The 27,058-nt window shown below is 31.9% G+C and overlaps 2 protein-coding genes across 9 annotated transcripts in view; one reads left to right on the top strand and one right to left on the bottom strand.

Annotated features, from left to right (window-relative positions):
- LOC143044349 (ras-related protein Rab-26-like) overlaps positions 1-27,058 on the top strand; it is a 188,879-nt gene that overhangs the window by 43,722 nt on the left and 118,099 nt on the right. The window lies entirely within an intron of this gene.
- On the bottom strand, positions 1,605-17,469 carry LOC143044347 (uncharacterized). Of its 5 annotated transcripts, none has more exons than XM_076216295.1 (13): positions 16,841-17,469; positions 14,663-14,792; positions 13,489-13,964; positions 10,380-10,590; positions 9,207-9,296; positions 8,680-8,730; positions 7,614-7,673; positions 7,212-7,541; positions 5,764-5,975; positions 3,951-4,230; positions 2,807-2,996; positions 2,461-2,517; positions 1,605-1,904 (listed from the first exon to the last, which is right to left on the bottom strand). In XM_076216295.1, exons 5-9 carry the CDS (start codon positions 9,292-9,294, stop codon positions 5,902-5,904), a joined length of 603 nt encoding a protein of 200 aa, XP_076072410.1. In that variant the 5' UTR covers positions 9,295-9,296; positions 10,380-10,590; positions 13,489-13,964; positions 14,663-14,792; positions 16,841-17,469; the 3' UTR covers positions 1,605-1,904; positions 2,461-2,517; positions 2,807-2,996; positions 3,951-4,230; positions 5,764-5,901. The 5 variants fall into 5 exon arrangements, with proteins under 5 accessions (XP_076072410.1, XP_076072408.1, XP_076072412.1 ...); XM_076216293.1 differs by having other exon boundaries at positions 2,807-2,899; XM_076216297.1 differs by lacking the exon at positions 7,614-7,673 and having other exon boundaries at positions 2,807-2,899.

Here is a 27,058-nt window from a genome sequence, read left to right as displayed (position 1 = left end):
CTGGCTGAACGCTAACAGTATGAAGATCATTAAACACAAGTATTTGTTTGTTTTTTTATTCAATTTGAAAATTTGACAAGTTTGCTATCCAAGAGAATGATTAAGTAAAAGTATTATATATATATATATCATTGCAAAAATCAAGGTCATCTTTGACTTGAATTTTCTTTATATATATTAAGTTCTTGCTAAAAAAATCAGACTCAAGCAAAACTTTACTGAATTTGAACTTATGAAGTTGTAACTTTTTGGATATGTCCCTGTTATACACATGGAAACTTTTTTCTCAAGCTTCTTATACTATGTACATGATATAGGGGTGTATACAATAAACAGTGAAAAACAGTACTCATAATTATGATTTTTTTTGTGCATAAATATGAACTTAATGGAAAGAACTGTGTAATACACTCTTTTGTTTGCAATGCAGACTCATTTACTCCATGAAAAAATAATATTGAAAATTTGCAGACATAACAAACATTCACACTTAGTCTATCTATTGAAAAATTGAAAAACTTTAGATAAATAATAATGTAAATTCAAGTCAAACAGAATAAATATATACATCCATGTGTTCTCTTTCCTGATTTTTATTGTTTGCTTTGCATTTGTTTGGCGTTTGATGTGTTTGGACTTTTGATTTTGCCTTTTGATTTTTGATTTTCCTTTTTGAATTTTCCTCGGAGTTCGGTATTTTTGTGTTTTTACTTTTTGCTTTGCATTTGGTCAAACTTATGGTAAAGTTGCATAACATAAAAAAGATCTGCTGTCATAGAACTGCATGACTAAACTAAAGGTCACAATATTTTCTTGAAGGGATTTTGTTATATACTAATATATTTTTTTATATTTTTACTTCACAGGCTTTTTTACTCTTCCTATTATCGATTTTCATCAATAAGACAAAAAAAATTTACGACATTTTGCAATACCATAGTTTTATCATAAGTAGATATACATTCAACTTATTTGAAATATGACACAAAGTATCCTGAATTTGTTGTTTCATATCAGATGAACTTTTTTAAATCTTAAAGGGGCACTAGCTACGAGATATATAAAAAAAAAATTATATATTATTTGTTTTGCTCAATCACTAATGAAATACAATGGTGAAATAATAATTATCTTTTAGCAGCAAGTATGATTTAGTTCTGTCAAAATAAGCTAAAATCATTGATAATGAATTATTCACTAGCAAGTGAATAATTCAACCTCATAGAATTTGTATTAATGTGAACTTCAATTTAACTCCTTAGCTTGAAATGGATAACACATGAATTGAATGTGTAAAATTATTTAAAGGAAAAGAATATCAACATTGAAAGTGAAACAAAGGTAAATCAATTGATTGACTGATTTGATCCACAGAAAATCATTCTTATACAGATAAAAACGATGATAAACATTAATGTTTCATCTATAATATAAAATTAAATAGACCTAGAATAATCCAAGAGCATGAATTTGCTTGATCTATTTATATCTATATTTATGTTTACATCGCTTATATGGTCATTGAATGACTTTAGAGGTCAACTCAATAATTAATTAGATGGCGGTCTAGACTGCGAACACACGAAATGTAATTTTATACCGTGTCCTCCTAATTTATTTTAGACTTTAAATAGGTTGGATAAATGTTAACATTATTCATTATTATAAATCAAATACTAGAAATTAAGTAAAGTCGGTGAACATGAATTTGACAGCTAGTGCCCCTTTAACATTTAACATTTTTTTTTACAAATTCTTTACACATATCTTCCTTCTTTTTCTTATTTTCTCTGTCTTGTTTACATATGTTTTCAAGTTTTTAATAGTACCAATATCAGTCAGTCTTACTGTACACTTCTTGGATTCTGCTGCATCTATTTTCTTATTTCCTGATCTTTTTCTGCCTACAAAACATCAACTTATTTTACTAACTAAAAAGACTATTATTATGCAAATACATTGCTTTTAAAACTAGAGGCTCTAAAGAGCCTGTGTCGCTCACCTTGGTCTATGTGAATATTAAACAAAATCTTACTTTGCTGAACATTACTGCTGTTTACAGTTTATCTCTATCTATAATAATATTCAAGATAATAACCAAAAACAGCAAAAATTCCTTATAATTACCAATTCAGGGGCAGCAACCCAACAACGGGTTGTCCGATTCATCTGAAAATTTCGGGGCAGATAGGTCTTGACCTGATGATCAATTTCACCCCCATGTCAGATTTGCTTTAAATGCTTTGGTTTTTGAGTTATAAGCCAAAAACTGCATTTTACCCCTATGTTCTATTTTTAGCCATGGCGGTCATCTTGGTTGGTTGACCGGGACACCGGACACAATTCTTAAACTAGATACCCTAATAATGATTTTGGCAATGTTTGGTTAAATTTGGCCCAGCAGTTTCAGAGGAGAAGATTTTTTAACCAACTTTTATTTTATACTAAATGATTTCTCACCTATTTCTGATTTTTTATCTTTTGTCGATGAATGATTAATAAGTCCTGTAATTGCATCTGAAATGGAATCAGGATTTAAAAAAAAAATAATTCATTCTAACCTTCCCTGAAATATTTGTATGGAATTAATACAATTAAAACTATTTTAAATTTGCATTATGAAGATGAAACTTCTTTTCACAAACTGTTATCATCCTTTTCCAAATCTGAATAAAATTCTTTTATCAGTCAAATCTTCAAAAGTATACAAGTTGCAATTCAGAATGTAAATAAGATTTAAAAGACAAACTGTGAAAGAAACAATCTTTGGACTGATATAAAGTTGTAAAAACTTTAGATTATTTACCCTTTTTAGTATTTTTACCAATCCTTTCATATTCTCCAGTAGTTTCACGGATCCTTTCTAAATTTTGGCAAACATCTATTGGATTATTTAAAACTGGAAAATTAAACAGTTGAGTAACAATGTAAATGAAAAAGGAGAAAAACCAAGCTTATTCCACCAGGGATGATTCTAGGTGTTTTCAAATTGGTCCCTAAAACATCAAATTGGGATTTTTTTAGAATAAAGTAATTACATGAATATTTTTGAACATGAGGCACTTGTCTATCATCTTAGCTATAGTTACCTAGGCCTATTCAAAAAAGCATTTCAGCTAACATAAATAAACCACTGAAAAAAATCATTCATCGGGTATTTTTTCAACAGCAGGTCATCTCTATAAATTTACCTTAATTCAAATGGAATAAATTATATGTTTATAGAACACAACCTTCAAAGCCATGACAGGCAGAAATTGGTTTAATATAAAATAACATACTAAGGTGTATGCAGTAATATAAAAAAAAGAAACTGGAAAACAATAACAAAATGTGACAGATTTCTATTATTAAGATAATGAGTATTCTAATGCAATTTGGATGTAACAATTTTTTTTTCATTGGCTAAAATTTGCTGTCAAATCCACAGTTGATCAGGCTTAACTAAGGAGGGACCCCCCCCCCCCCATTTTGAATTGATTGAATCAACAAATGTTCGATTACTACTATATAATTGAAAATAAAACAACACCTACCTTGAATTTGGCGTTTTAATGTAATGTTATCGTAATTTGAAGCGTACGGGTAAGGTAATAACCTCCAGTTTGTAAGTTTTCATTTGTATGACGTCACGTTTAGCCATGACATCTTTGTGCCAAAATAATTCATTAAATTTCGCGTTTTTTTTTTTCTAATTGTCAAATTTACTCGTTTTTTTAAGTTTTATCGTACTTTTTCTTTTTGTAATGCATTAGAATCGGAATAACAGTACTGTACTTGAACAGTTGTCACTGTCAATTTTTATTTGATGGTTGCACATCACTGTTTAATGTCTCTGATACTGTCTATTGTGTAACAATTGACGGTGGCAACTCTTCAACTACAGTACTGTTATTTCTTATGTAACAGAAAGTAAAAAAAAATATTGTTTTCTCTCATAAAAGTTGTACCTTTGTTTCCTGAATGATGTATTATGAATGATATAGTGTTGTGCATCATAGATGGAATGTCAGAACTGACAGATAGATTGAAAATGTCTTTATATGTCAAGCTGAGATATGAAGTTAATTCATCTCTCACTTCCTCAGATATGCCTCTAGTGTTGTCAACATAATGGTTAAACAGGATCTCCAACTTTTGGCAATGATTTAAATGGCTTATAATTCTGCAGATACTCTATAATTTCAGCTTTCATTTCTTTTGCTTTTATAACTAAGAAGGTGGGCATTCCTGAGGAAATATTTTTCATTGACTTCAATTAAAATAAATAAAAAAAGTATATAGGAACATGTAAGCTGTATTACTGTGAATTCATTTATTTTCGTGGGTACCAGTTTTCGTGGATTGTGGAAAAATTGTGTTTTTTTGTATATTTCATTTCATGGTTTTTATTATGTGTTGAAACAAGCCTAGAGAAATTTGTGATTCACCTACACCCACGTTATCCACAAAAATTGGTATCCCACGAAAATCAATAAATCCACAGAATCTTAAAATATAAGCAAATAAATTGTTCCTCCTATTTTTATTGCATACAGTTTAATATCTCATTTCAATTTCACTCATTTGACTCATGTGTAGATCTTACTTTGCTGAATATTTTTTGCTGTAACATTTTATCTCTATATATCTCCAAAAAAAAATTGAAGATAATAACCAAAAACAATAAAATTCCCTAAAAAATAACTATTTCGGAACAGTAACCCGACAATGGGTTGTTGGATATGTCTGAAAGTTACAATGCATATAGATCTTAACCTCATACCTAACTTCGCTGAATTTATTTACTTTAACTTGTCTCTATCTATAATGGAATTAACGATACAATGAAATAACCAACAAATCAACCATTTCGGGACGGTTACCAAACATGGGTTGTCCAATTGCAGTGTTCATCTTATGGCAGATAGATCTTGTTCTATTACTTACATAAACCTCCATTATTTTTGCTCTAACTGCTTTAGTGAGATATAAGCCCAAAACTGCATTTGTCCTTTATATAAATAAGAAGACGTTGTATGAGTGCCAATGAGACAAATCTCCATCCAATTCACAATGAATTCAAATTTAACAATTGTAGGTCAAAGTAATGCCTTCTTCACAGAGCCTTGGCTCACATCCAACAGCAAGCTATAAAGAGTCCCAAAATGACCAGTGTTACACAATTCAAACAGGAAACAAAGGGTCTTAACTATTCACAAAACGAGAAACATATATGAAACACACCAACAAACGACAACCACTAAACAAAAGCCTCCTGACTAAGGACAGGTGCATATAATAAATGCAACAGGTGTGAATGTTTTAACAGACGCCAACCTTTACCCTAACCTCATTTACAATAGTATAACTTTACAACATGAAAGACGTACTAAAAAATTTAATTGAAAATGGCATAATTCTATTAAAAAGACACCAATTTCACAAAAACCACTAAACTATGTTCTTTTTCTTAGCAACAGCATCAAGATTTGTTGATGAATCAAATCATCAATTAAAATTTATAAACTATATACCCTAAGGCACATTCACTTTAAGTCTTTTTGAAGTATTTGACCCATTAATTTCAGAACGGAAGATTCTTGAAATAATTCATGAGGATTATAGCAAATGATGGCATAAGCTCAAATGACTATCTGGATCAAAAACTAAATTTCAGGATTTTGAATGGTTAAAGTAATGGTATTAACTTTCATTGTCCCCTATGTTAGCTTCCTCTTTTTAATGATAATATGTATATAACATATTTATATTATCACTCACCTTTTATTGCTTTTAATGGAGAACTATCTTCACTTGTAAGGGATTTCCTAGCTTTTAATGGAGAACTATCTTCACTTGTGAGGGATTTCCTAGCTTTTAATGGAGAACTATCTTCACTTGTAAGGGATTTCCTAGCTTTTAATGGAAAACTATATCTTCATTTGTAAAGGATTTCCTAGCTTTTAATGAAGAATTGTCCACACTTCTTTTTCCTATAAAGAAATTAATTGTAAATTGTTAGAAGTAAGTGTTACGAAGAAACTTGTGTATTCTTTTTTAAGTCAGCTTACTACACAGTTATGTCTAGAACAGAAAAAATATATCAACATACAAAATATAGAAAATACATACCATTTCTTGCTTTAAATGGAGAACTGTCTTTGCTATTTAAGGATTTCCTAGCTTTTAATGGAGATCTGTCATCACTATCAAAGGATTTCATATCTCTACTACTTACAATTATGTCATAGTTTATTGTTATACCTTGGTTGTATCAATAAGTGTGTATGCATAAACTGTTTCTTAAATTACTTAAAATGTTAATATTTATATGTTGTATCCTATAAGAACAATGAAAATAGGCCTATTGTGTTTTATTTTTGTACTATCAATTCCAAGTTTACTTTCCACAGCAGTCACTGTGACTCAGAGTGAGAGAAAGTATATTCCACTTCGTATCTTATCACCTATTTTCCTACGTTAGTTCTAGGAGGAACCCCATTCCTAACTCTTTAAATAATTAATTTTCTTTGAGTCAGTGATCATGACTCGTTTCCGTACAAATTTATCGGTTCAAATTGCGATCGTTTTAAATAAAATACAACATTTATTGACAGAACGAGCTAATACTGGACATGTCGTTTGACTCAACATTTAAGGAAGTGAGACAACTCGAAACGATAATATGGTAGACTCCATTTCGCCTGAAGGGGTGTTCTATGATGATGACTACATTCATTTTTTTTAAATGATGCATATGATTTACAGATATGCAACAACAATAACCCTCAATAGCAGACATTCATAGAAAAGATCCCATGAGATATAAATTAATTGAGTGGGGAATCCAGAGCTAAAACCCCTTGAAGTCAAGAAATCTATACGCATGCGCATAATTACCAAAACAAACCTTTGAGCAAGATCGTATATTAAATGTTGACTAAACGACCTAGATGGTTCTCTATTTCTTTATGGAATTACAATGATCTTAAATATCATTTTCATAACAATAACATATAAGAAAAACTCCACTTCATTTCTTATATGACAAAGATAGATTTATCGGAATTCCGAGAACTATCGTATTTTATCAAAACTGGGATTCCCTCTGACGTGTTTCTAAATTTATAAAAACACTCAATATAAATACTGCTTAATTCTGATTTTCCGTGTTGTTAAAAACACGCATATAAGTCAATGGAATTATCAAATAACATATTATCACTCACCTTGTATTGCTTTTAATGGAGAACTGTCCTTGCTTGTAAAGGATTTCCTAGCAATTAATGGAGAGCTGTCCTCAGTTGTAAAGGATTTCCTAGCTTTTAATGGAGAACTATCATCAGTTGTAAGAGATTTCCTAGCTTTTAATGGAGAACTATCCTCACTTGTAAAGGATTTCCTAGCTTTTAATGGAGAATTGTCCTCACTTGTAAAGGATTTCCTAGCTTTCCTACCTTTTAATGGAATACTGTCCTCACTTGTAAAGGATTTCTTAGCTTTCCTAGCTTTTAATGGAGAAAATTCCTCACTTGTAAAGGAATATACACTTCTTTTTTCTAAAAAGTAATTAATTATAAGATGTTAGAAGTGACTTGTTAAGATGAATATAAATATTTAAAAATACCTACCATGTCTTGCTTTAAATGGAGATCTGTCGTCACTATCAAAGGATTTCTTATCTTTTTTACCTAGAATTATGTCATAGAACTTTTTTTTATAGCTTGGTTATCTATAAAAGAACTTAAGTTAAGTGAGCAGGATCACATACCCCACATCCCTATATTGTCACTAGGCAAACAAAATATAAATCTATGATTTTCATCCTCCCCCCCCCCCCACCCCCCTGACAAAGTGGTCCACCTTAACCGATATCCAGCACTTCATTGAAATTTATAGGAAATCCAACAAAAAATAAATGTGCTTTCTACATGTTCTAGGCATAAAGCAAAAATCTATGATCTTTATCCAGTCCCCTCGTAAAATAAGTCTCCCTCCTCTTATTTCTGTCAATAAAAATCCCATCCAAGCTTTTTTGATAACAGATGGCGACAGACAAAAAGAGAGATGGACCAGTCAACAATATTTTACCTTTCGTAACTTAAGTTGCATGGGGTATAAAAAATGTGTATAAATAAACTGGCTAAATTGTTAGTATTATTTGTTATATCATATCTCCCCAGGTTGGCATAAACATTTTTCACAAATATTGAAACAAGATATCTACAGAAACAAGAGGCTCATTAAAGCCTGAAATTACTCACCTCTAATTTTTAGGGGCAGATTTTTTTAAAATGATTATATATAATTCATGATGCCTTAAGTACAATTAAATACATTTTAAAAAATGATATTTCATTTTTCTGCCAAAAAGCTAAAAAAAATAGATCAAAATCATCTTTTAAGAGAAAAAATGGAATAAGAGGTGAATTTTCAAATTTCAACTTACACAAATGAACAACCTATCTGGTTTTATACTAAATCAATACAAATATAAAAAGTAAATAATATACTATGCAGAGTTAACATCTTGCACTATCAATGTTACTGGAGCATATTGATAAATATGTAAGATGGTTCAGCCTTATCTGTAGAACCCAAACTGTTGTATGTTCAAAGAAATACTTGTGCAGTAGAAAACAGTACTAATCAGAACATTATAAAATAAAATACTTACACAAGTCAAGAATTACTTACTTGATTTAATCTGGTCTGATGTCCTTTTTGAAAACTTTTTGAATATTCTTCCTACAATTTTTTTTAAAAAGTGCTTGAATACGCTTTATCCTTAAAACAATGGTGAAGTTATTACAAAGTCTTAACATAATGTCACAAAGTCTTCATAACTTCCTACATTTTAAAGATTTTGCTTGTTGTTGAAGGCCAAACAGTAACCAATAGTAGTTTACATCTATGCAAATTGGTCTCTAGCTCATTGTTGTCTCCTTGAAAATCTTTTACACATTTTATATTTTCATTAATTAACTTATTGGAAATAAAATCAATTTGCTCTTAGGTCCATGGCCAGTTAAACACGTTTCTACTATAAACCAGCAGAAACCAGTCAAAAGTCAACTTTATAATGATGTCAAACTTGAACTCGTAGAGAGCTTATTTAATACTTGTTCAATGTCGTAACTGGGTTTGGTACCAATGGCAATTATTCCACATATACGTACTTACGTTCAGATGTTTTTTTCAATATGCATTAATATGAAACTCACCTTCAACTGGACCTATTAAAGCTTTGCCTTTTCTTGTCTGGCATGGAGAAATCTTATCATAATACTTCTGAGTGTTACTAATATACATATCTAAAACATAAATTAGAGGCTCTAAAGACCCTGTGTCGCTCACCTAAGTCTATGAAGGACACAGATGGATTCATGACAAAATTGTGTTTGAAGATCTTACTTGACTGAACATTCTTGTTACTTACAATTTTTCTATCTATAATCAACTTGGCCCTTTAGATAGAAAGGAAAGTATTTTGTAAACCAATTTACCAAATTAATGAAAATTGTTAAAAATTTACCATAAAGGGCAATAACTCTTTCAGAGGTCAACTGACCATTTTGGTCATGTTGACTTATTTGTAGATCTTACTTTGCTGAACATTTATGCTGTTTACAATTTATCTCTATCTATAACAATATTCAAGATAATAACCAAAAAAGGTATTTTTTTTTCAAATTACCAATTGAGGGGGAGGCAACCCAACAATCATTTCTCCAAATCATCTGAAAATTTCAGGGAAAATAGATATTGACTAGATACCAATTCAATCCTTTGTCAGATTTGTTCTAAATGCTTTATTTTCAGAGTTATAATCTTCATTTTACCCCATATGTTCTATTTTTAGCCATGGCGGCCATCTTGATTGGTTGGCTGGGTCACTGCACACATATTTTTTTTTCAAAAAGATACCCCAATAATGATTGTGGCTAAGTTTGGTTAAATTTGACTCAGTAGTTTCAGAGGAGAAGATTTTTGTAAAAGTTAACAACGATGTCGACGGAGACGAACAAAGGACGAGGAACGCCAAGTGATGAGAAAAGCTCACTTGGCCTTGCGGGCCAGGTGAGCTAAAAAAGCAATGAAAATTCTTTGATTGCAGCAGTTAAGTTAAAATTCAACCTTAAATAGTGACAAACGTTAATGACTGATGAATAAAACTGAAAGTGCAATGCAATGTGATATATGTGGAAATGCCAATGTAAAAAAAAACCTGCATGTTTAACCCAGCCACATTATCTATGCATGTGCCTATCCCAAGTCAGGAGCCTGTAATCAGTGGTTTGTTTATGTGTTACATATTTGTTTTTTGTTCATTTTTATATTTAAATAAGGTCGTTAGTTTTCTATTTTTAATATTCAGACTGGTTACATGTGTGTACCTTCTAATACTTTGAGAGTATTTAAAACAAGCTGCCATGCATCTTTACTAAAGTAGGTCTTCGCTGAAGTTTGTGTTTCAGGACATATTAAACAGAATATCTGTATGACTCAACAGATTTTCTGGCTTTGTTTCCACTTCTTCTTCAATCACAAACAGTACAGACTGTGCTCTTAAAACAGCATCTAGATCAGCCATATGATGTAAAAAGCCTGAAAAATTAAGATCTAACTATGTAGTTGAAACTTTTAATAAAATTTTGAAAAAGAGGCCATCAATAGGATGTGCTAGTTCAAACCAACACTGAATTCAAAAGTCCTCCAGGGGCAGGTAGGAAAAAGTGGATATGACATTTGAAATCATGCAAATGGTTTAATCATTCAAAACAAATAAAACTTAACCTTAAATTGTGAAAAAACGTTAATGACTGATGAATGAAACTGAAAGTGCAATGCAATGTGATATATGTGGAAATGCCAATGTAAAAAAAACTTTGCATGTTTAACCTAGCCACATTACTATGCATGTGCCTATCCCAAGTCAGGAGCCTGTAATCAGTGGTTGTCGTTTCGTTTGTTTATGTGTTACATATTTGTTTTTTGTTCATTATTATATTTAAATAAGGTCATTAGTTTTCTTGTTTGAATTGTTTTACATTAATATTGTCATATCGGGGCCTTTTATAGCTGACTATGCAGTATTGGCTTTGCTCATTGTTGAAGCCCATATTTTTGTCTCTTGTGGACAGTTGTCTGATTGGCAATCATACCACATCTTCTTTTTTTTTTATATATAACAATATCATTAGTGGTTCCCCTTTAACAGCTTATATCTACAGTTTTCACATTTGAAATAAGTTTTTTTGAAGAATATTATACTTTTTCACATAAAAATAGACTGTCCATTTCAAACATACTTTTTAAGGCAACTAATTTCTTTCAATGGCCACTTTTGTCCTAGCTTACAAAATTGGAATCAACCATATTTCCTATTTTCAATCATTTGGTTTGACCTTATGGTTGTACAGTCACAAACAAACTAAAATTGGAAGAACAAGGATGTGTCCAAAGTACACGGATGCCCCACTCGCACTATAATTTTCCATGTCCAATGGACCATAAAATTGGGTAAAAAATCTAATGTGGCATAAAAATTAGGAATATCATACCATAGGAAACATTTTTTGAAAAACCTTTTTTTTTGTCAAATGTATTACATTTAAGAGACATTTATAAACTTAAACAATCCATTCTTTTTAAACTAAAAAAAGTAATGGGAATTGTATCATATAAAATCTGCTTCAATGGTTTCAAGTTCAATGTTCAGTTGAATAACATTACCTTTGTCTATCAAGGTGATCTTTCTACTTTTTGTTCAGCAGATCTTTTTAACAGCATCTTTTATTTTATACATTTTTATTTTAACTTTCATGCATATGTAACAAGGATTTATATTCTTTGTCTAAAAGATCAAAAGTATTATAAGGTTAATGAGATTTTTCAATCAGACAATGTCAGATATGACAAGGTTTTGGATTTGAATAGCCTGCATCACTCATCTGTAATATTTTGAGTATCAATGATAATATTTTTGCTATTTATTATTACAAATATGCACACGCTGTTTTCATTTTCTTGAAATTATAGTTTTAACAAATGAATAGGAACATTTGTAGAACGGCAAATCATTATGGCACCCTCAACGGAGTTGGGGTGACATCTTGTTATTGTTCGTTTCTTTTTTTTCTTTTTATTATTATTATTTTTATTCTTCCACACATTTTGTCCATACTATTTCTCAGAATTGGTCAGACCAATGTTGATGGAACTATACCATAATATGAACCGCCATGTTAAGTTGTGCAAGAGACATTGGAATGGTAAAAAATGGCCGCCGTTGCCATGGAAACTGATCAAATGTGAAAAAAAATGCAAATTTTAAATCTTTCATTATAAGACCTACCTTGATGAAACTTAGTGGTAATGTTCCTTGGTATGCCTAGATGTTGTGACAATATAAGAAAATTCCAAAATGGCCGCCATTGTCATGGAAACGGGGCGAAAGTTTAACATAGGCCCTATGGGAAAATACATTAAAGATGCATTTTCTTGAAGAATATAGCATCAATCCCAATGAAACTTTATAGATATGTAACATGGCATGTCCCAAAGTGGAATTTTAGAAATGGTACCCGTTACCATGGAATTAGCAAAAATTTCAAAAATTTCAAAATGCTCCAAAATTAATGAAACGTTACAACAATGTTAATACACATCTGTAGATGCAATCTTTGACTTTGGAATTTTCAAAATGGCTGCCGCTCACCTGGCAATAGGGGAAGGGTGCCATCCGCTATTGCTTGCAATGGCAAATCTAGTTAGAATTGTTTTTGACAAATGTTGGAATTAAAATAGCTACACTTTAATATGTCAGTGTTGCAAATATTGAAAGACAATTATCCACGCATGACTGAAGGAACATGGGCTAAATAATCTCTATAGAAAAGAGATGTGCCAATGCTAATACAACTACTGGTCTGAGAACACAATTAATTCGTAGTGCATTTCTTTTAGAACATAGATGAAAATTGAAAAAATCCCACCTGCGCTTTCTCAATGAAATTTTTACAGTGTGTTGTACTACTTTTGGGACAAATTATATTAAAATTATAGAAAACTTCATCGCCTCTAACTCAAAATATGGACAATTTTGTGTTTAGGGTGTCTTGAAATCTTTTAACAGCTTCCAAATTGCTAATTTTTAACCTTTTTTCAGCTGGACCAAATCACTACTTTCTTGTAAAATTCTGGACCAAAATTTTTTACAGTGTAATTTCACCCCCTACCTACAATTTTGAGGCATTAAACATGGAGAAATAAACTTGGAAGGGGTATAAAAATTATTGGCAAGTAACCAACTGTTAACACTAAGGACTATATTAATCAAGGGACGACAATTGTGGTCTCGGACCTACTTACCAAATCCCATTGACTTATCACAAGTAGTTGCCTTTAAACAAATCTAAACACAAACTAATACATGTAAACTAAGCAAAATTTCAAAGTCAATATTCTTCTGACAGAAATAAAAGAGAAGCAAAACAGACAAACCTGAATCAAAGTTGGATGGTCTGTGTATCAAAGTGCATGTAATAGTGACATGAATTAGACTTGGTACATGTACATCAAGGTGTTGCAAGGTGATTGGATGAACATTGTCACATAAATATTTTAGGATTGATGATCTTTGCTCCTAAGTAAAATTCCTAGTTTTATCAGCATAGTCCTCACAACTATTCGCGGGGTCTCCTACTTTTGGCATTAATTTAATGTAGTTGAACAATTTTGAATATATTTCAAAATATCGAGATGCATATTGCTTCTATCCAGCATTAATTTGAAAAATTCGCCTTTAGTAAATTTCTGTGCTTGATCTGACGTATTTTCGGGACAACATAAGAGGTTTTTGTGTTGTTTGTCCTTTGTTGATGAGTTTCATCAATCTTTTGTACATTAGTTGATTTTGTTTCAGAATTGTCTTTTCTTTTAGGAGGTTCCTCTTTACATAAATTTCTGATGATTTCCCCCTACAAATAAATTTAGATCTTTAGATACATTAAAAAATTTAGAAACGTTAAATGGAACAAACAATATAATGATAGTTTATGACTCAATATAGATCTTTACAAATCTTTAGGTTGTAATAGTGATGTTGGGTTTCCTCTCTTCTTCATTTAAACCCACATACAAGTTTATAGATAACACTTACAGGTTACATCTTCATACTCTGAACATAATGCAAATCATCTGAGAAATAAATATTGTTGAAGCGCAGCAAAATGTGAAGTATACATTGTATCAACAGAATTTATGAGAAAGTTTTAAGTTTTAAGAATTTTCAATTATGAAAATAATGCAATTGAAAGTTCATTTCTGTAATCTGAATGTTATTCTTCTCTTGTGTGATTTTTTCATAATGTTGAGCTTCAATATACATAATATATAGATTTGAAAACAATATCTACATTTATTTCAGTGTTTTTGTTTTTTACTCTGTAAATGTTATATAATAACAATTTCTTACATATTTAAAGAGGTTAACATCGTAAGTTGTAGGACTGTTTTTTCCTGAGGCCCATAAGAATATACATGTATTACTTAGGTGTACACACATTTTTATATCAATTTGTAGTCCTTATTCAGCTCTTTCATTTCAAAGATTAGTGCAAGAAAACTTTAAAGTTCATACCAAACTACATGTACATTATCATATCATTCACACTACCTTGGCAGCTATTTTAATTACTTTATTCTGCCATTAGCACGAAAATTGCTTGAGGACGATGTGCAGAGCTCACAATTTTTCACATTCACACTGTTATCATTTGTCACTGTACATGTACAATTTATAGCCTCTGAAAAAAAAATCTATAGTATTATCATTTACATCTACTTTACATACCTAGTACGCACATACAAATATTTTGAACATAGGCTAGCTGAATATATAAAATATACACATAACCGTCACACTATAAAAGATAAACATGATAAAGACATTGATGGACATCCATCTCTTAGTTAGGGTTTATTTTATCGGCTTCGGTAAAAAAGCGATTTGTATAGAGTTTTGCTTTTTTGCCGGTCTTATTAAGACAAACAATTTTACGAAGTAAGAACATCCTGACCTCAAATGTTGATGTGCTTGAAGAAAACCTCACATATAAAATGACAATACAAGTATTAATGGACAAAACAAGCATATAAACTGTTTACTGAGTCACATCTGACCTGATATCTCAAAATAAAATTCCAATCAAGAAGGTCAGTGTTCCTTATACAGAATGCACGATATCAACAGGTGATGAAAGACCAAGCAAACAAAAAAGATGCACGAAGAGTGGGTCCAAGGATGGGTGTTGCAGCAATGAATAATTAAACAAACATTTGAAAATCTAGTCTACGTAATACAATTTTCAAAAGTATAATCCTTTTTATTAAATCTTAAAGTCTCAGTTAATGAATATGTGAATTAACATTAAATAAGTCGTTTTTTTCTATTTACCCTCATACTACACCGTAAATAAATTAGTGCCATATTACTTTAAAGATATAAAGGTCAATTCTTAAAGGCCAAAGACTATGAATTTAGTTTTTTTCTGAATTACGAATTATCTAAAAAGAATTTATGTAATTTATTCTGTAAGTGTTATTACATTAAATAGTACTATACCAAAATAAAACAAACTGCTTAAAGTAAAAAATCAGAAATATTCTTAACTTTGTATGTAAAAAGTCTTAAAAATCTGTAAACTTCCCATGTCAAAGTAAAAAAACTGTAAACTTCCCATGTCAAAGTAAAAAAACTGTAAACTTCCCATGTATAAAGTCATTAAAACTTAAAGATCCTAATGTAAATAGTGAACATAAGGTTGTTGTGTTAGGATTGTTAATTAAGTTTTCCGTTTATTATTTGGTGGTGGAACTGTTCGACATACGAAAGTATGGTTATCCTTTATCTAGTCGAAGACTAAAAGATTATAGAAATCTCACCTAGTAGCCACATATATCATGTGTGTTCATGATAATTTTTACAATAAAATGTATTTCATATAGTCCGGAGCCGGCAACATAGCCACTGCCTTTTACTTACCTTGCTTTCGATCGGTAGTTATATCCTGCATTCCTTGTTTACCTTTATATGTATTAGTCCATATGGACTGGTGTTAAGCCTCATATAAAATCAAACTAGTTGTTATATTGTATAAAATAGAAACCCGGTCCATTAGCCCTTATTCATGTTCTATCTAGTACATGTTTGCCCTGATTATTATGTTTTGTTGTTGTCTAGTTGCATAATGTTTATTATTAAAACAAAGTATATTAAAGTTTGTTGACAAACAATCGCTGAATATTTGTATTGACGCAACCAATTATTTTCCTGTGATTTGCATAGACAAATTCTGGAATACAATGTATATCTTTATTGATATTTATTACCAATTTGATCTATTCAATCAATTTATGCATGCAGTAAAATAATAAATGACCTTTCGATAAAATATCCAAATTTCGTTATCTTTTGTAAACATATATGAAATTGTTTCACATTCAATCCAGTCACTCACTAATCCCCACTGTTACGTATATTTTAGACACGAAAAAATTTAATGAAATTAAAAATGTTTTTTCTTTCTTAATAAGTTAAGGTAGGCTGTAGTATCTATTCGAAATAACATCAAACATGTGATCCAAACTTTAATTAGAAAGAAACAGATATTACAGTCATTCTTTAAACATTGTTCAAGTATAGATTTCAATTCTTGAAACTTGTACGCACAACTTACAAATTGTGCCCGAAGCGCTAGCCTGACCACTACTACCTAGTCTCTAGACAAATTGTACCAAATATTGAATTTGAATATATAAAAATAAATCGATGAATTATTGTCTTCCTACTTACCAATTGATAATTGACATTTTACATTTAATTTAGAAGCGACAGAGTTATCCGGTCATTCAAAGGTTTCCTAGAATCCTATCTCTCTTGGTCTATCCATAGTCCAAAACCAATTCTGTATCTTTCGGTATATTAACTTTAGACACCAAGAAACGTTTCTCACAACTTTTTCCTTTTAAATTATCATGCACCACAGAAATAAGTTTAAAACTCGGAAACTGTTACGAATGATTGAAATATCGTGCTTAATTTTCCTCTTAATTAAACAAAACTCCACGCTTATCCTTTTAGAATCTAACACTAAATTCGTTACAGGATCAAATACTGCTACTGGGGGCAAATTTTTCTCTGTATAGTCCTACTCGCGATCTTCATTTTCGGAACTTGTTCGGCGATGAAGGTCAACCGCCTCAGTTCAAACATTTACGTATCCAAGGTATATATCTTCAAATCAGTTCTTTTAACTGCAATGACAGACGACTTCAATGATTTGACAAAATCCTCAATATATAGAATAACTACCAACACGTCCCTTTGATGGCGATTTATTACTTTTTATTCGGGATTCTTAGGCATTTAGCGTGACGGTTTTCAACACTTATGTACTTGATTAACTCGACGTTCATAGTAAACTAATACACAGTTTAATTGAAATGTCAAATTTAATTTAGTCATTGTATGTCGAAAAGTTTATACAGTGCTGGTATCGATTGTTAAGTCGACGCAAATATATATGAACCATCATGAATAACAAGTAGAGGATGGGTTTATGAAGTCATCCCGTTAGTTTTGCTGTAATACAATTTGTGACCACAAAAGATCTATACAGCTCCATTAAAATCTTCCAGATATTAATGAAACTCTTAACTTGAGGCACGAACACATACATTTTGTATAAAAGGTGACATTGTGACAATTGCCAAACCTTTTAGAATACGTATGAACATTTGTACCTCCCTTTTAACGCTTTGTCAACACTTTGAGTCCGTTCATTCGTCCATCCGTCTGTCGTCCATAGATCTCTCAACTTTAAACATTTTGTCTTCTCCACTAAAACAACTACATGTAGAGAAAAATGGAAATAAACTAAGCAGTAAGTCTTTCATATAATTTGCCCATTCTGACCAGATGGCCAATCGTTGTTACTAATTAACTGACCAAATTGCAATGGCTTCCGTTAAATTTACGAAGGGATGATTTCAACTTCACCATTTGGAACTCTTGTTTTAATAGCTTCCTTTATTAACAATTGGTTGAGGCAAACTCAATGTTGACAAGGGAAACGACAGAATTATCACTTTTCCATTAATAAAGGACTTAACCTATGAACTTATGAACTGTAAAAGTGACGCTCTTCAATTACAAGTTTGATTGTGTTTTGTGGTAAAAAGTATAACGTATAAATATTGTAACATTTGGTCAAATTGTTTCAGCGAATAAGACTTTTTATTTAAAACAGCAACAGGTGCAACCTTAGGGGAAAATCTCACATTCTAGTGTGGGTCAGGTGTGCTAAACATCTGTGAAAATGATTTTTAATCAGAAATCATAAATTACTAAAAAATGATAATTACTAATTCAACGAATTTAAACCGTTCTAACCAATTAAATAATTCGTTATCACAAATTACAAAAAATGTTTGCACTTTTTTTACACAAAAAAAAACCTATATTTCCGGCCAGACGCACGTTTCGTCTACATAAGACTCATCAGTGACGTTCGTATCAAAATATTTATCAATCCAAACAAGTATCGGACACGTAACTAGATACCCCAATTATGATTGTGGCCAAGAGTGGTTAAATTTGGCCCAGTAGTTTCAGAGGAGAAGATTTTTGTAAAAATTGACGGACGACGGACGCAGGACGATTGACGCAGGAAGAATGACGCCAAGTGATAAGAAAAGCTCAGTTAGCCCTTCGAAGCATGCTATCGCTGTTTTCATTTTGAGCTAAACTGCAAACCCTTTGTTATGTTATAGCAAAATTATTGAAATTAAATCAAACATCACTATAGTGATCGCCCTTATGTCCGCGTCTCACTGTCCTGATTTTTACGCCGATGGCAATTCGATTATGGAAATTTTCTAAATCGGGACTAATCGTTTCCAGATCGGGCTATTCGTGGTGCCATCTTTAACCATCGTAGAACCATTGGTCACTTTTTCAAGCCTCCTGGGACAACTTCGGAAAAGGTTTTTAATTTTTAACATGTTCGTAATCTCGTCGTGTTGCCATCGAATACAAGTACGAAGGCGAAAAGATGGAACTACGACGGCATTAAATCCAGCAAAATGAAAGCTTAATTTTCGCGCTAAAATACATTTTAAGTGCCATGCGCGATATGCACAGCTGGTCAGTCTAAGACCACAATTAAAAAAGACGTTCACAAAAAATGGAACTCATATCATATGATTCTATGAGATTCTAACAAAAAAAGGGAACTGCATTGTTTCTATTATTTCAAATAGAACAAGAAGAGCAGCTATTACAGGCTCAGGATTTACATTTACAAGTATTATATTATTTTTTGTCAATTTTTCATATCAAGTAACATAATGAAAATCATAAATGCGCCTCGTACACCAACACTGCAGGTACATGTATATAGGGAAACCAACTTTTTCTTCGTTATTCTAATTATTTATGTATCGTTTGAGTTGTTGTCACACGAATGTTTACTCCATAACCATTTTGTTTTCTATATGTCATATTTTGTCGCATTTGATGATTTCCCCACATCCTTCCGTGTGTCTATATTATAATGATATTCAACTGGAAAGAGCTCGTTTTGCATTACCTTACCTTTAAGATAGACCAGAAAACATGGGCATAAGTATGGGTGATTATTCAGACTAGTAGACACATTTTACAGTTCAAACAAGGCAATGCCGAGCCTGGCATGTCCTCGTATATCACATATTGGGGACAAATATGGACACTATATGTGTATATGACACATGCAGAAAATTGTAAATTGAACGTAAAAAATATCAGATCATTACAAGGAGGAAGAACATACCAAATGAGTTTTGAAGCATAATGGTTTTAGAGTGTCCACAAGGGTGATATTGCCATGTATTACAACTGCCACTGTGACCTTGACCTTTGAACATTAAAGTCAATAGTGCTTAAGATTTTCTTAACGAGTAACACCATACCAAGTTTTGAGCATTTTTGTTCTAGAGTGTCCATAACAGTTAATCTACACGCAACTTACATGTAGTAGGCGAGGGGACAATAAACTAAGTTTCATAAGAATTAGACAAAAAGATCGATTTCCCCCATGCATGGCAGCCTTGTACAGATATGATATGTTGTCGAAATTATGTTCGTACCATAAGAAAATCAAAACAGGTAGAACGCCGTTTTGATCGTTTTCATACATGTAGTATGTACATACATGTATTTTACCTTTATGTATCTTGTATGTTTTCGCACCATCGTCGTAATCAATCGTGTAGCATTCGTAATCCATCGTGTACATAGCCTTCGTGATCCATCGTGTAGGCTTATGCTGAGATATAAAGCTTAAATACACGTCTTCGGTAACCTTCAAATGTCCATCTTTTGCTATCATATATAATTTCGGCACCATCGTATAGACTTCGTTATTCATCGTTCTTGCTTCGGTCTCTTTTTGGTATTTTAACGAGATCGGGAACAACTTCGTACGAACTTAAAATTTTCCCATTCGGGTGTCCATCGTATATAATAATCGGGATAGTGTGACGCAGGCATTAATAAAAGAGGGAAGAAAGATACCAAAGGAACAATCAAATTCATAAATCGAAAAAAGTGACAACGCCATGGCTAAAAATGAAAAAGACAAACTGACAAAAAAAATACACACGACACAACATATAAAACTGAATAATAAGCAACACGAACCCCACCAAAAACATTAACTTGATGTATTTAAGAGATTGGTTGATTGATTGGAGGTTAACTCCTTTTTTGGGAAATATTGGACTATTTAGTGGCAAAGGCGGGTCCAAGTAGGACCTTTTGTATGACAATTTGGTTGATTATATAGGGAATGACCGAAGCATGATTGCCCCCTCCCCCTTTTTTTTGCTCAGCCAGCGGCCTGTCCCTAATAAAAACTATAAAAAATGAAGATGTGGTATGATTGTCCATGTAACATCTTATATATAATATAAAGACACTAAGTACAGATCTGAGAGTACTTGCAGTTACTGAAAATCATTTCAAAGCCACTGGTATATTTCGGCCCTTTTATTTATGTAATTGTGTCATGAAACCCTTACTGAATAACTTGAAGCTAAAGATCGCTCTTTCTTACGTACATGTACAACCGTTTACATCATTTCTTAAATTCCAAACTAAGAAAATATTCAGTTGACGATCGCACTTTCCTACCTTCCGTGCAAGTTTAATATTTCAAAATCTTTAACTTGCACAATAATGCAGTGATCATGCAATTACTACCCAGAAAGAGTATTCTCAAATAAAGAGCGAACTTAAGCAGAATTTAACAAGAAAGATAATGATGTGTAACTATTGAAGTTGGAAATTGAAAGAGAGTTGGATGAAAAATGCGGAAAGCAAACATTATCTGAATATTTTATTTTGTCAAAATTAATGTCCATTGCTAAAATAAATTTAAGTTGTTAAAATGTAAACGTATTTTTTCTCTTGACGAAAAAAACGTTATTCATAACGAAATGTTCCTTCCGATTAAAACAAAAAAGGAGGTTTTTGTAGAAAAAAACATACAAACAAACTAGTATCTCAATTGTTTGTAACACAATTGAAAGGTCTTTCCTGTAAAAGTGATGTTTTCGAAATGTACTTTGTACGACCTTTCGTTTGATATACGACAAGCATACCTTCTGAAACTTTTCACTTTTTACACTTAATGACCTCATCAGCCTACATTTTTGAGATCGGAAGTATGATGTATGTAACACAGGATAGATGAGCTTTCATTTGATATGCGACAACGCCATGTTCTAGAAAGTTTGATTTTTGCACTTAATAACCCCATCCAACTAATTTTTGGAGGTCAGGAATTTGATATTTCAAATGTACACATCATGACCTTTTACTTGATATACAACAACCCAATTGTAAAAGATTTTTTTTGCACTCAATGACCCCATCCAACCAATTTTCGGGGGACGTGAATTTGAAATTTGAAATGTACGCTTTATGTTCTTTCATTTGATATGCGACAACATTACCATCTGAAAAATTTGAATGTTTGCACTAAATGACCACACCCTTCCCCCTGGGATGAAAAAGAGGTTTAAAATTTTCATTTTTAAGCAGAGTGTATTGAGACCTTCAATTTGATATATCAGTTGACCCCATTTGGCAAAGTGTCAAAAATGATGCAATATCAACGATATAAATAGAAGTTATGAAACTTACAAAGTTAATGCAAAACATGAAAATTTCAAAATGATTTTTTTGGTGTTTTTCCCATGGAATGTTTTGGTACTTGGTCAAACATATAACTATGCCAACCTCTTCAATTTCTTAAACATTTTAAGTGGTAAGCTGTTGTTGATTCAGAAATACATGCCGCCGCTCGCAAAATTTCAAACTGCATTATCTCTAAAACGACAGCAGATATCTCAAATCTGTTAAGGGCATACGATACAGTTACAGGGGAGGTAATGACGTTGCTAACGTAAAATGTTATTTTCGCGACGTCAAACTGTGACATATCGGGAAAAGATGCATTTTGCGACTGATTTTTTGCATTCAAACTGATTTAATTCGAAAACGAGTGCATGGACCCCCATTTTTTAAACCGACATTTTGTTTCATTTTGCAGGGAGATTATGTGGACCAAATTTTATAAAACTGTAAATAGTGCAATTTTTTGAATTTTGATAAATGTACAGCAAAAAATTACTGTTTTTTACTCAATTCATGACCATTTGATAAATATGAGTTATTTCTGAACAAAAAAAGCATACATTTTTAGAATACTTATAAAATACAGAAATTACAAATTATTTAACAAAAAACAATTTATGTTTATCTTTTAAAACAAAAAAGTTATGTCTTTCTTTCTAAAAGGAAAATACGACCACAAATCCGAATTTTGAGCAAATATACAAAATTTCGACCTCATTTAACTCAAAAAGTAGCACATGAAGGTATATTTTTTATTACATATTTGATTTAATCAGGTAAAAAATAGCCTATATGCAAATTTTCATCAACTTGTAAATACAGAATCAAAACTGTATCGTATGCCCTTAAATGGTAAATGATCTACAGTTAAAGGACAACATCATAGAAAAGAATTGGGACAATTTCAATGTTCACCAAGGTCACAATTAATCATCAAATATATGATGCAATACCAAACTTGAGAACCGGAAGTCGTAGATACATGGGACTATCACCATTCAACTCAAGACCACTTGACCTTTCAAATATCACAAGGTCAAGGTCATAATATAATGTGAAGGTCAAGGTGAAATTTCATCATGACCTGACATTGACCTCAAATTGAAGGTCTTGAATTACTGATCATCTTTTCAGTTTATAGTAGGTTGATATCTGTTACCTTTAAAAAGATATACACAAAATACTATACTTTTAAGAATCATCCCGTTGTAACTTTTGAACAGACGGTCGGACATTTTTGGGCTTATTATATAAAATGTAGAGTTCTTCGAGAGGAACATTTTATACGCTGTATGTAGGCAGCAAAGTCGTTTTCCTAATATGTAAGCTTGAAATTGCAGCGTAATTTTTTTTTGCACTCTGTGACCTTTGACTTTGGGTGCATATTGAAGGTCACATGAATTAAAGATTATTGGTGAAGGTCCCAAGTCTCTACGACTTCCAGTTCTCGAAATAGATTTTTTTCTAAAATTGTATACAATTTTTCAAGGGGAATAACTCCTTATAAGGGTTAATAACAAAATGATTGTATATGTTCATTAACATTGCCATCTGTTCCTGTACATGTTGCCGTTTTCAAATCGATTCTATCTCTAACATTTTTTGAGAAATGAGCAAAGGAAAGAAATTGTTTCAAGGGGAAATAACTCTCAAAGGGGATGATGAAATTCTATGCAGCCTCATATGGTAATACATCATGATGAGATGTACCTTTTGTCCAAATAAGATCATGATATCTTCAAAAACAACAAGGGGGGGGGGGCATGTTGAAAAAAATCAATAAAAGGGAGATAACTTCTAAAGGGGATGATGAAATCCTACACAGCCTCATCTGGTAATACTTCATAATGAGGTCTACCGATGGTCCAATAGAAACGAGGGGAGGCCATGTCAAACAAATGCTGGATGAAAAAAAAAAAAACATGCGAAAAACAATAAGGTCTTTCCTCGCGGAGAGGAAAGACCTTAACTATCGTTGTGTTCATTCTTAACAGAACTTTAAACCAGAGATTTAAACGGTTAAAACCAAATCAAACATATTTAACCAATGATCGCCCATCACTTTTAAAATGTATAGGATAGTTTTATAGATTTGCTTTAAAGATAACGACTATAAAATTACAGATACGAATACACGATTTATATCTTGTTATTCTATCATAAATTCCCATACGAATGACATTCCTTTTGTCGAACACTACACATTGTGACACAGAGTGAGACAAAGGTTGAAATAATACATAGAAACATGAAAATATATACAACTATCGCTGTCTACATTTTTATAAGCAGAACGTCACAAGAAAGATAATGATGTGTGTTAAAGTTGGAAAAGGCAGAATACCAAAATATTCATAATGTTATCATCCTGACATAAACTATTCTCTAGGTAAAAATTAAGTTGTTGATTGATCTTTTGTACCTTAAAGTAAATTAATATTCACTTGCAAACAAAAAAACGCAATCACACAAAGTTTTTTTTTTTTCAATTATGACATAGAAAAAAGATTATTAGCAAAAACAAGAAAAACATATCGCTGTCTTTGTTATTAGAACAACTCCATATCGAACGTTTAGCCGCAAACATAGATAAAACCCGATCGCCTTTCCTATCATTAAAAATAGGATAGTGATGTGCATCAAAGAAAAAAAGCTGCAAAAATGATCTTTTTTATGTTATTGTGTTATAAACCTTTTACTGACGAAATATAGGCCTTAAATAGCTCTTTCCTACCCACAACCGTTAATTATGTCACAAACTTCATACTTAGAAGAAAATTTAAGTTGACGATCGCTCTTTCCCACCTTCACGCCTTCGATTTAGTGTTATTTTCACTTGAATAAAAAATTAAACTTTCTTTTTACAATTATGAAACAGAAAAATAAAAAGAAGCTCTCAAGAACTTGGATCTTTCACCTGTAATTCTTTTATCTATGATTTTTGTTTGTTTTTCAATATAGTACATTAATCAATGACTTAAAATTTCCTTTGAAATGATCTTTGTATCTGTCTTATTTTCTTCAAAATCAAAGAAATGCACTTTACCCATATGTTCCATTTTAGTCCTAGTTGCTATGGTTCTTGACAAAGAAATTAAATATAAAATTTATAGTAGATACTTTGAAACTCATTCGGCCCAAGTTTGGCGGAAATTGTTTCAGCAGTTTCAAAGGAGCAGATTCTTTAAAGTAAGCAAATTAAATGAACAAATTGTAAATTTTTTAAAAGGGCAATAACACCTTTAGGGGAACATTGACAATATTGGTCATTGAACTTATTTGTAGATAGAACTTTGTTTGAAATAGTATACACTAGACGCACGACGACGACAGACGGAAACGACGACGACAGACGGAGTCGATGAACGCCAAGTAATGGCTAAAAAAAGAAACAGATATTTCTGTCTGCGTTATAAAAATAACTTGATATCGAATTAATATTGATATATATATTAATAACAATCGCCCTTTCCATCATTCACAATATGACGTAGAGATGCATCAAGAAAAAAAAGCTGAAAAGGTGGAATGCCAAAATGATCAATGTTCTTCAACTGCGTACTTTATTTGGCCTTTTAAACATTTTTGAATTAGAGCGTCACTGATGAGTCTTTTGTAGACGAAACGCGCGTCTGGCGTATATACTAAATTTAGTCCTGGTATCTATGATAAGTTTATTTGATGTTATTGAGAAATGAACCCCCCTCCCCCCCCCCCCCCCCCCGCCCCACTGACAGACTTACATTGTACATTTAAAGATCGCACTTTCCTACCTACTTCTTTTTAAATTCTGTCATAATGTTTTTTTTTAATATTCAAGTTGCCGATCGCTCTTTCTAGACCATCTAGACTGAATTACTAATTTAGCTTCCGGTGGCCTAGTGCTTGTTCTAAAAAAGATCAAATTGATAAATATGTATATATATATATATATATATACAACTCGTCTAAACATCAACCCAACAATGTTAGATCTGTAAATTTGCATTCGCAAATCTTCTGTTCTTCCCTCGCCGGGATTCGAACCCATGCTACTGTGATATCGTGACACCAAATCGCCTGCACGGCGGCCGTCCCGCTAGACCACACGGCCACATGGGCTCTACAAAAATAAAGCTTTCAGTGGCCGTGTGTTACCTTTCCTCGTCAGTTTTAATCTAGCGTCGTACTACAGTACATGATATATAAGGCATGGAGATGTTATTGTTACTTATATATGAATATCAATTATATGGTCAGTTTTATAAATTTTCTGTATACAAAACTTTGAATTTTTCGAAAAACTAAGGATTTTCTTACCCCAGGAGTAGATAACCTTAGCCGTGTTTGGCACAACGTTTTGGAATTTTGGATCCTCAATGCTCTTCAACTTTGTATTTATTTGGCTTTTTAACTATTTTGATCTGAGCGTCACTTATGAGTCTTATGTAGACGAAACGCGCGTCTGGCGTATAAAATTATAATCCTGGTACTTTTGACAACTATTTACACCACTGGGTCGATGCCACTGCTGGTGGACGTTTCGTCCCCGAGGGTATCACCAGCCCAGTAGTCATCACTTCGGTGTTGACATGAATATCAATTATTTGGTCATTTTTATAAATTTTCTTTATACATAACTTTGAATTTTTCGAAAAACTAAGGATTTTCTTACCCCAGGAGTAGATTACCTTAGCCGTATTTGGCACAACTTTTTGGAATTTTGGATCCTCAATGCTCTTCAACTTTGTATTTATTTGGCTATTTAACTATTTTGATCTGAGCGTCACTGATGAGTCTTATGTAGACGAAACTCGCGTCTGGCGTATAAAATTATAATCCTGGTACTTT

The sequence above is a fragment of the Mytilus galloprovincialis genome, chromosome 9, assembly GCF_965363235.1.
Source record: "Mytilus galloprovincialis chromosome 9, xbMytGall1.hap1.1, whole genome shotgun sequence".
Lineage (NCBI taxonomy): Eukaryota > Metazoa > Mollusca > Bivalvia > Mytilida > Mytilidae > Mytilus > Mytilus galloprovincialis.
Note: the sequence above shows the minus strand (reverse complement) of the source record. Positions and strands in the feature narration are given on the sequence as shown.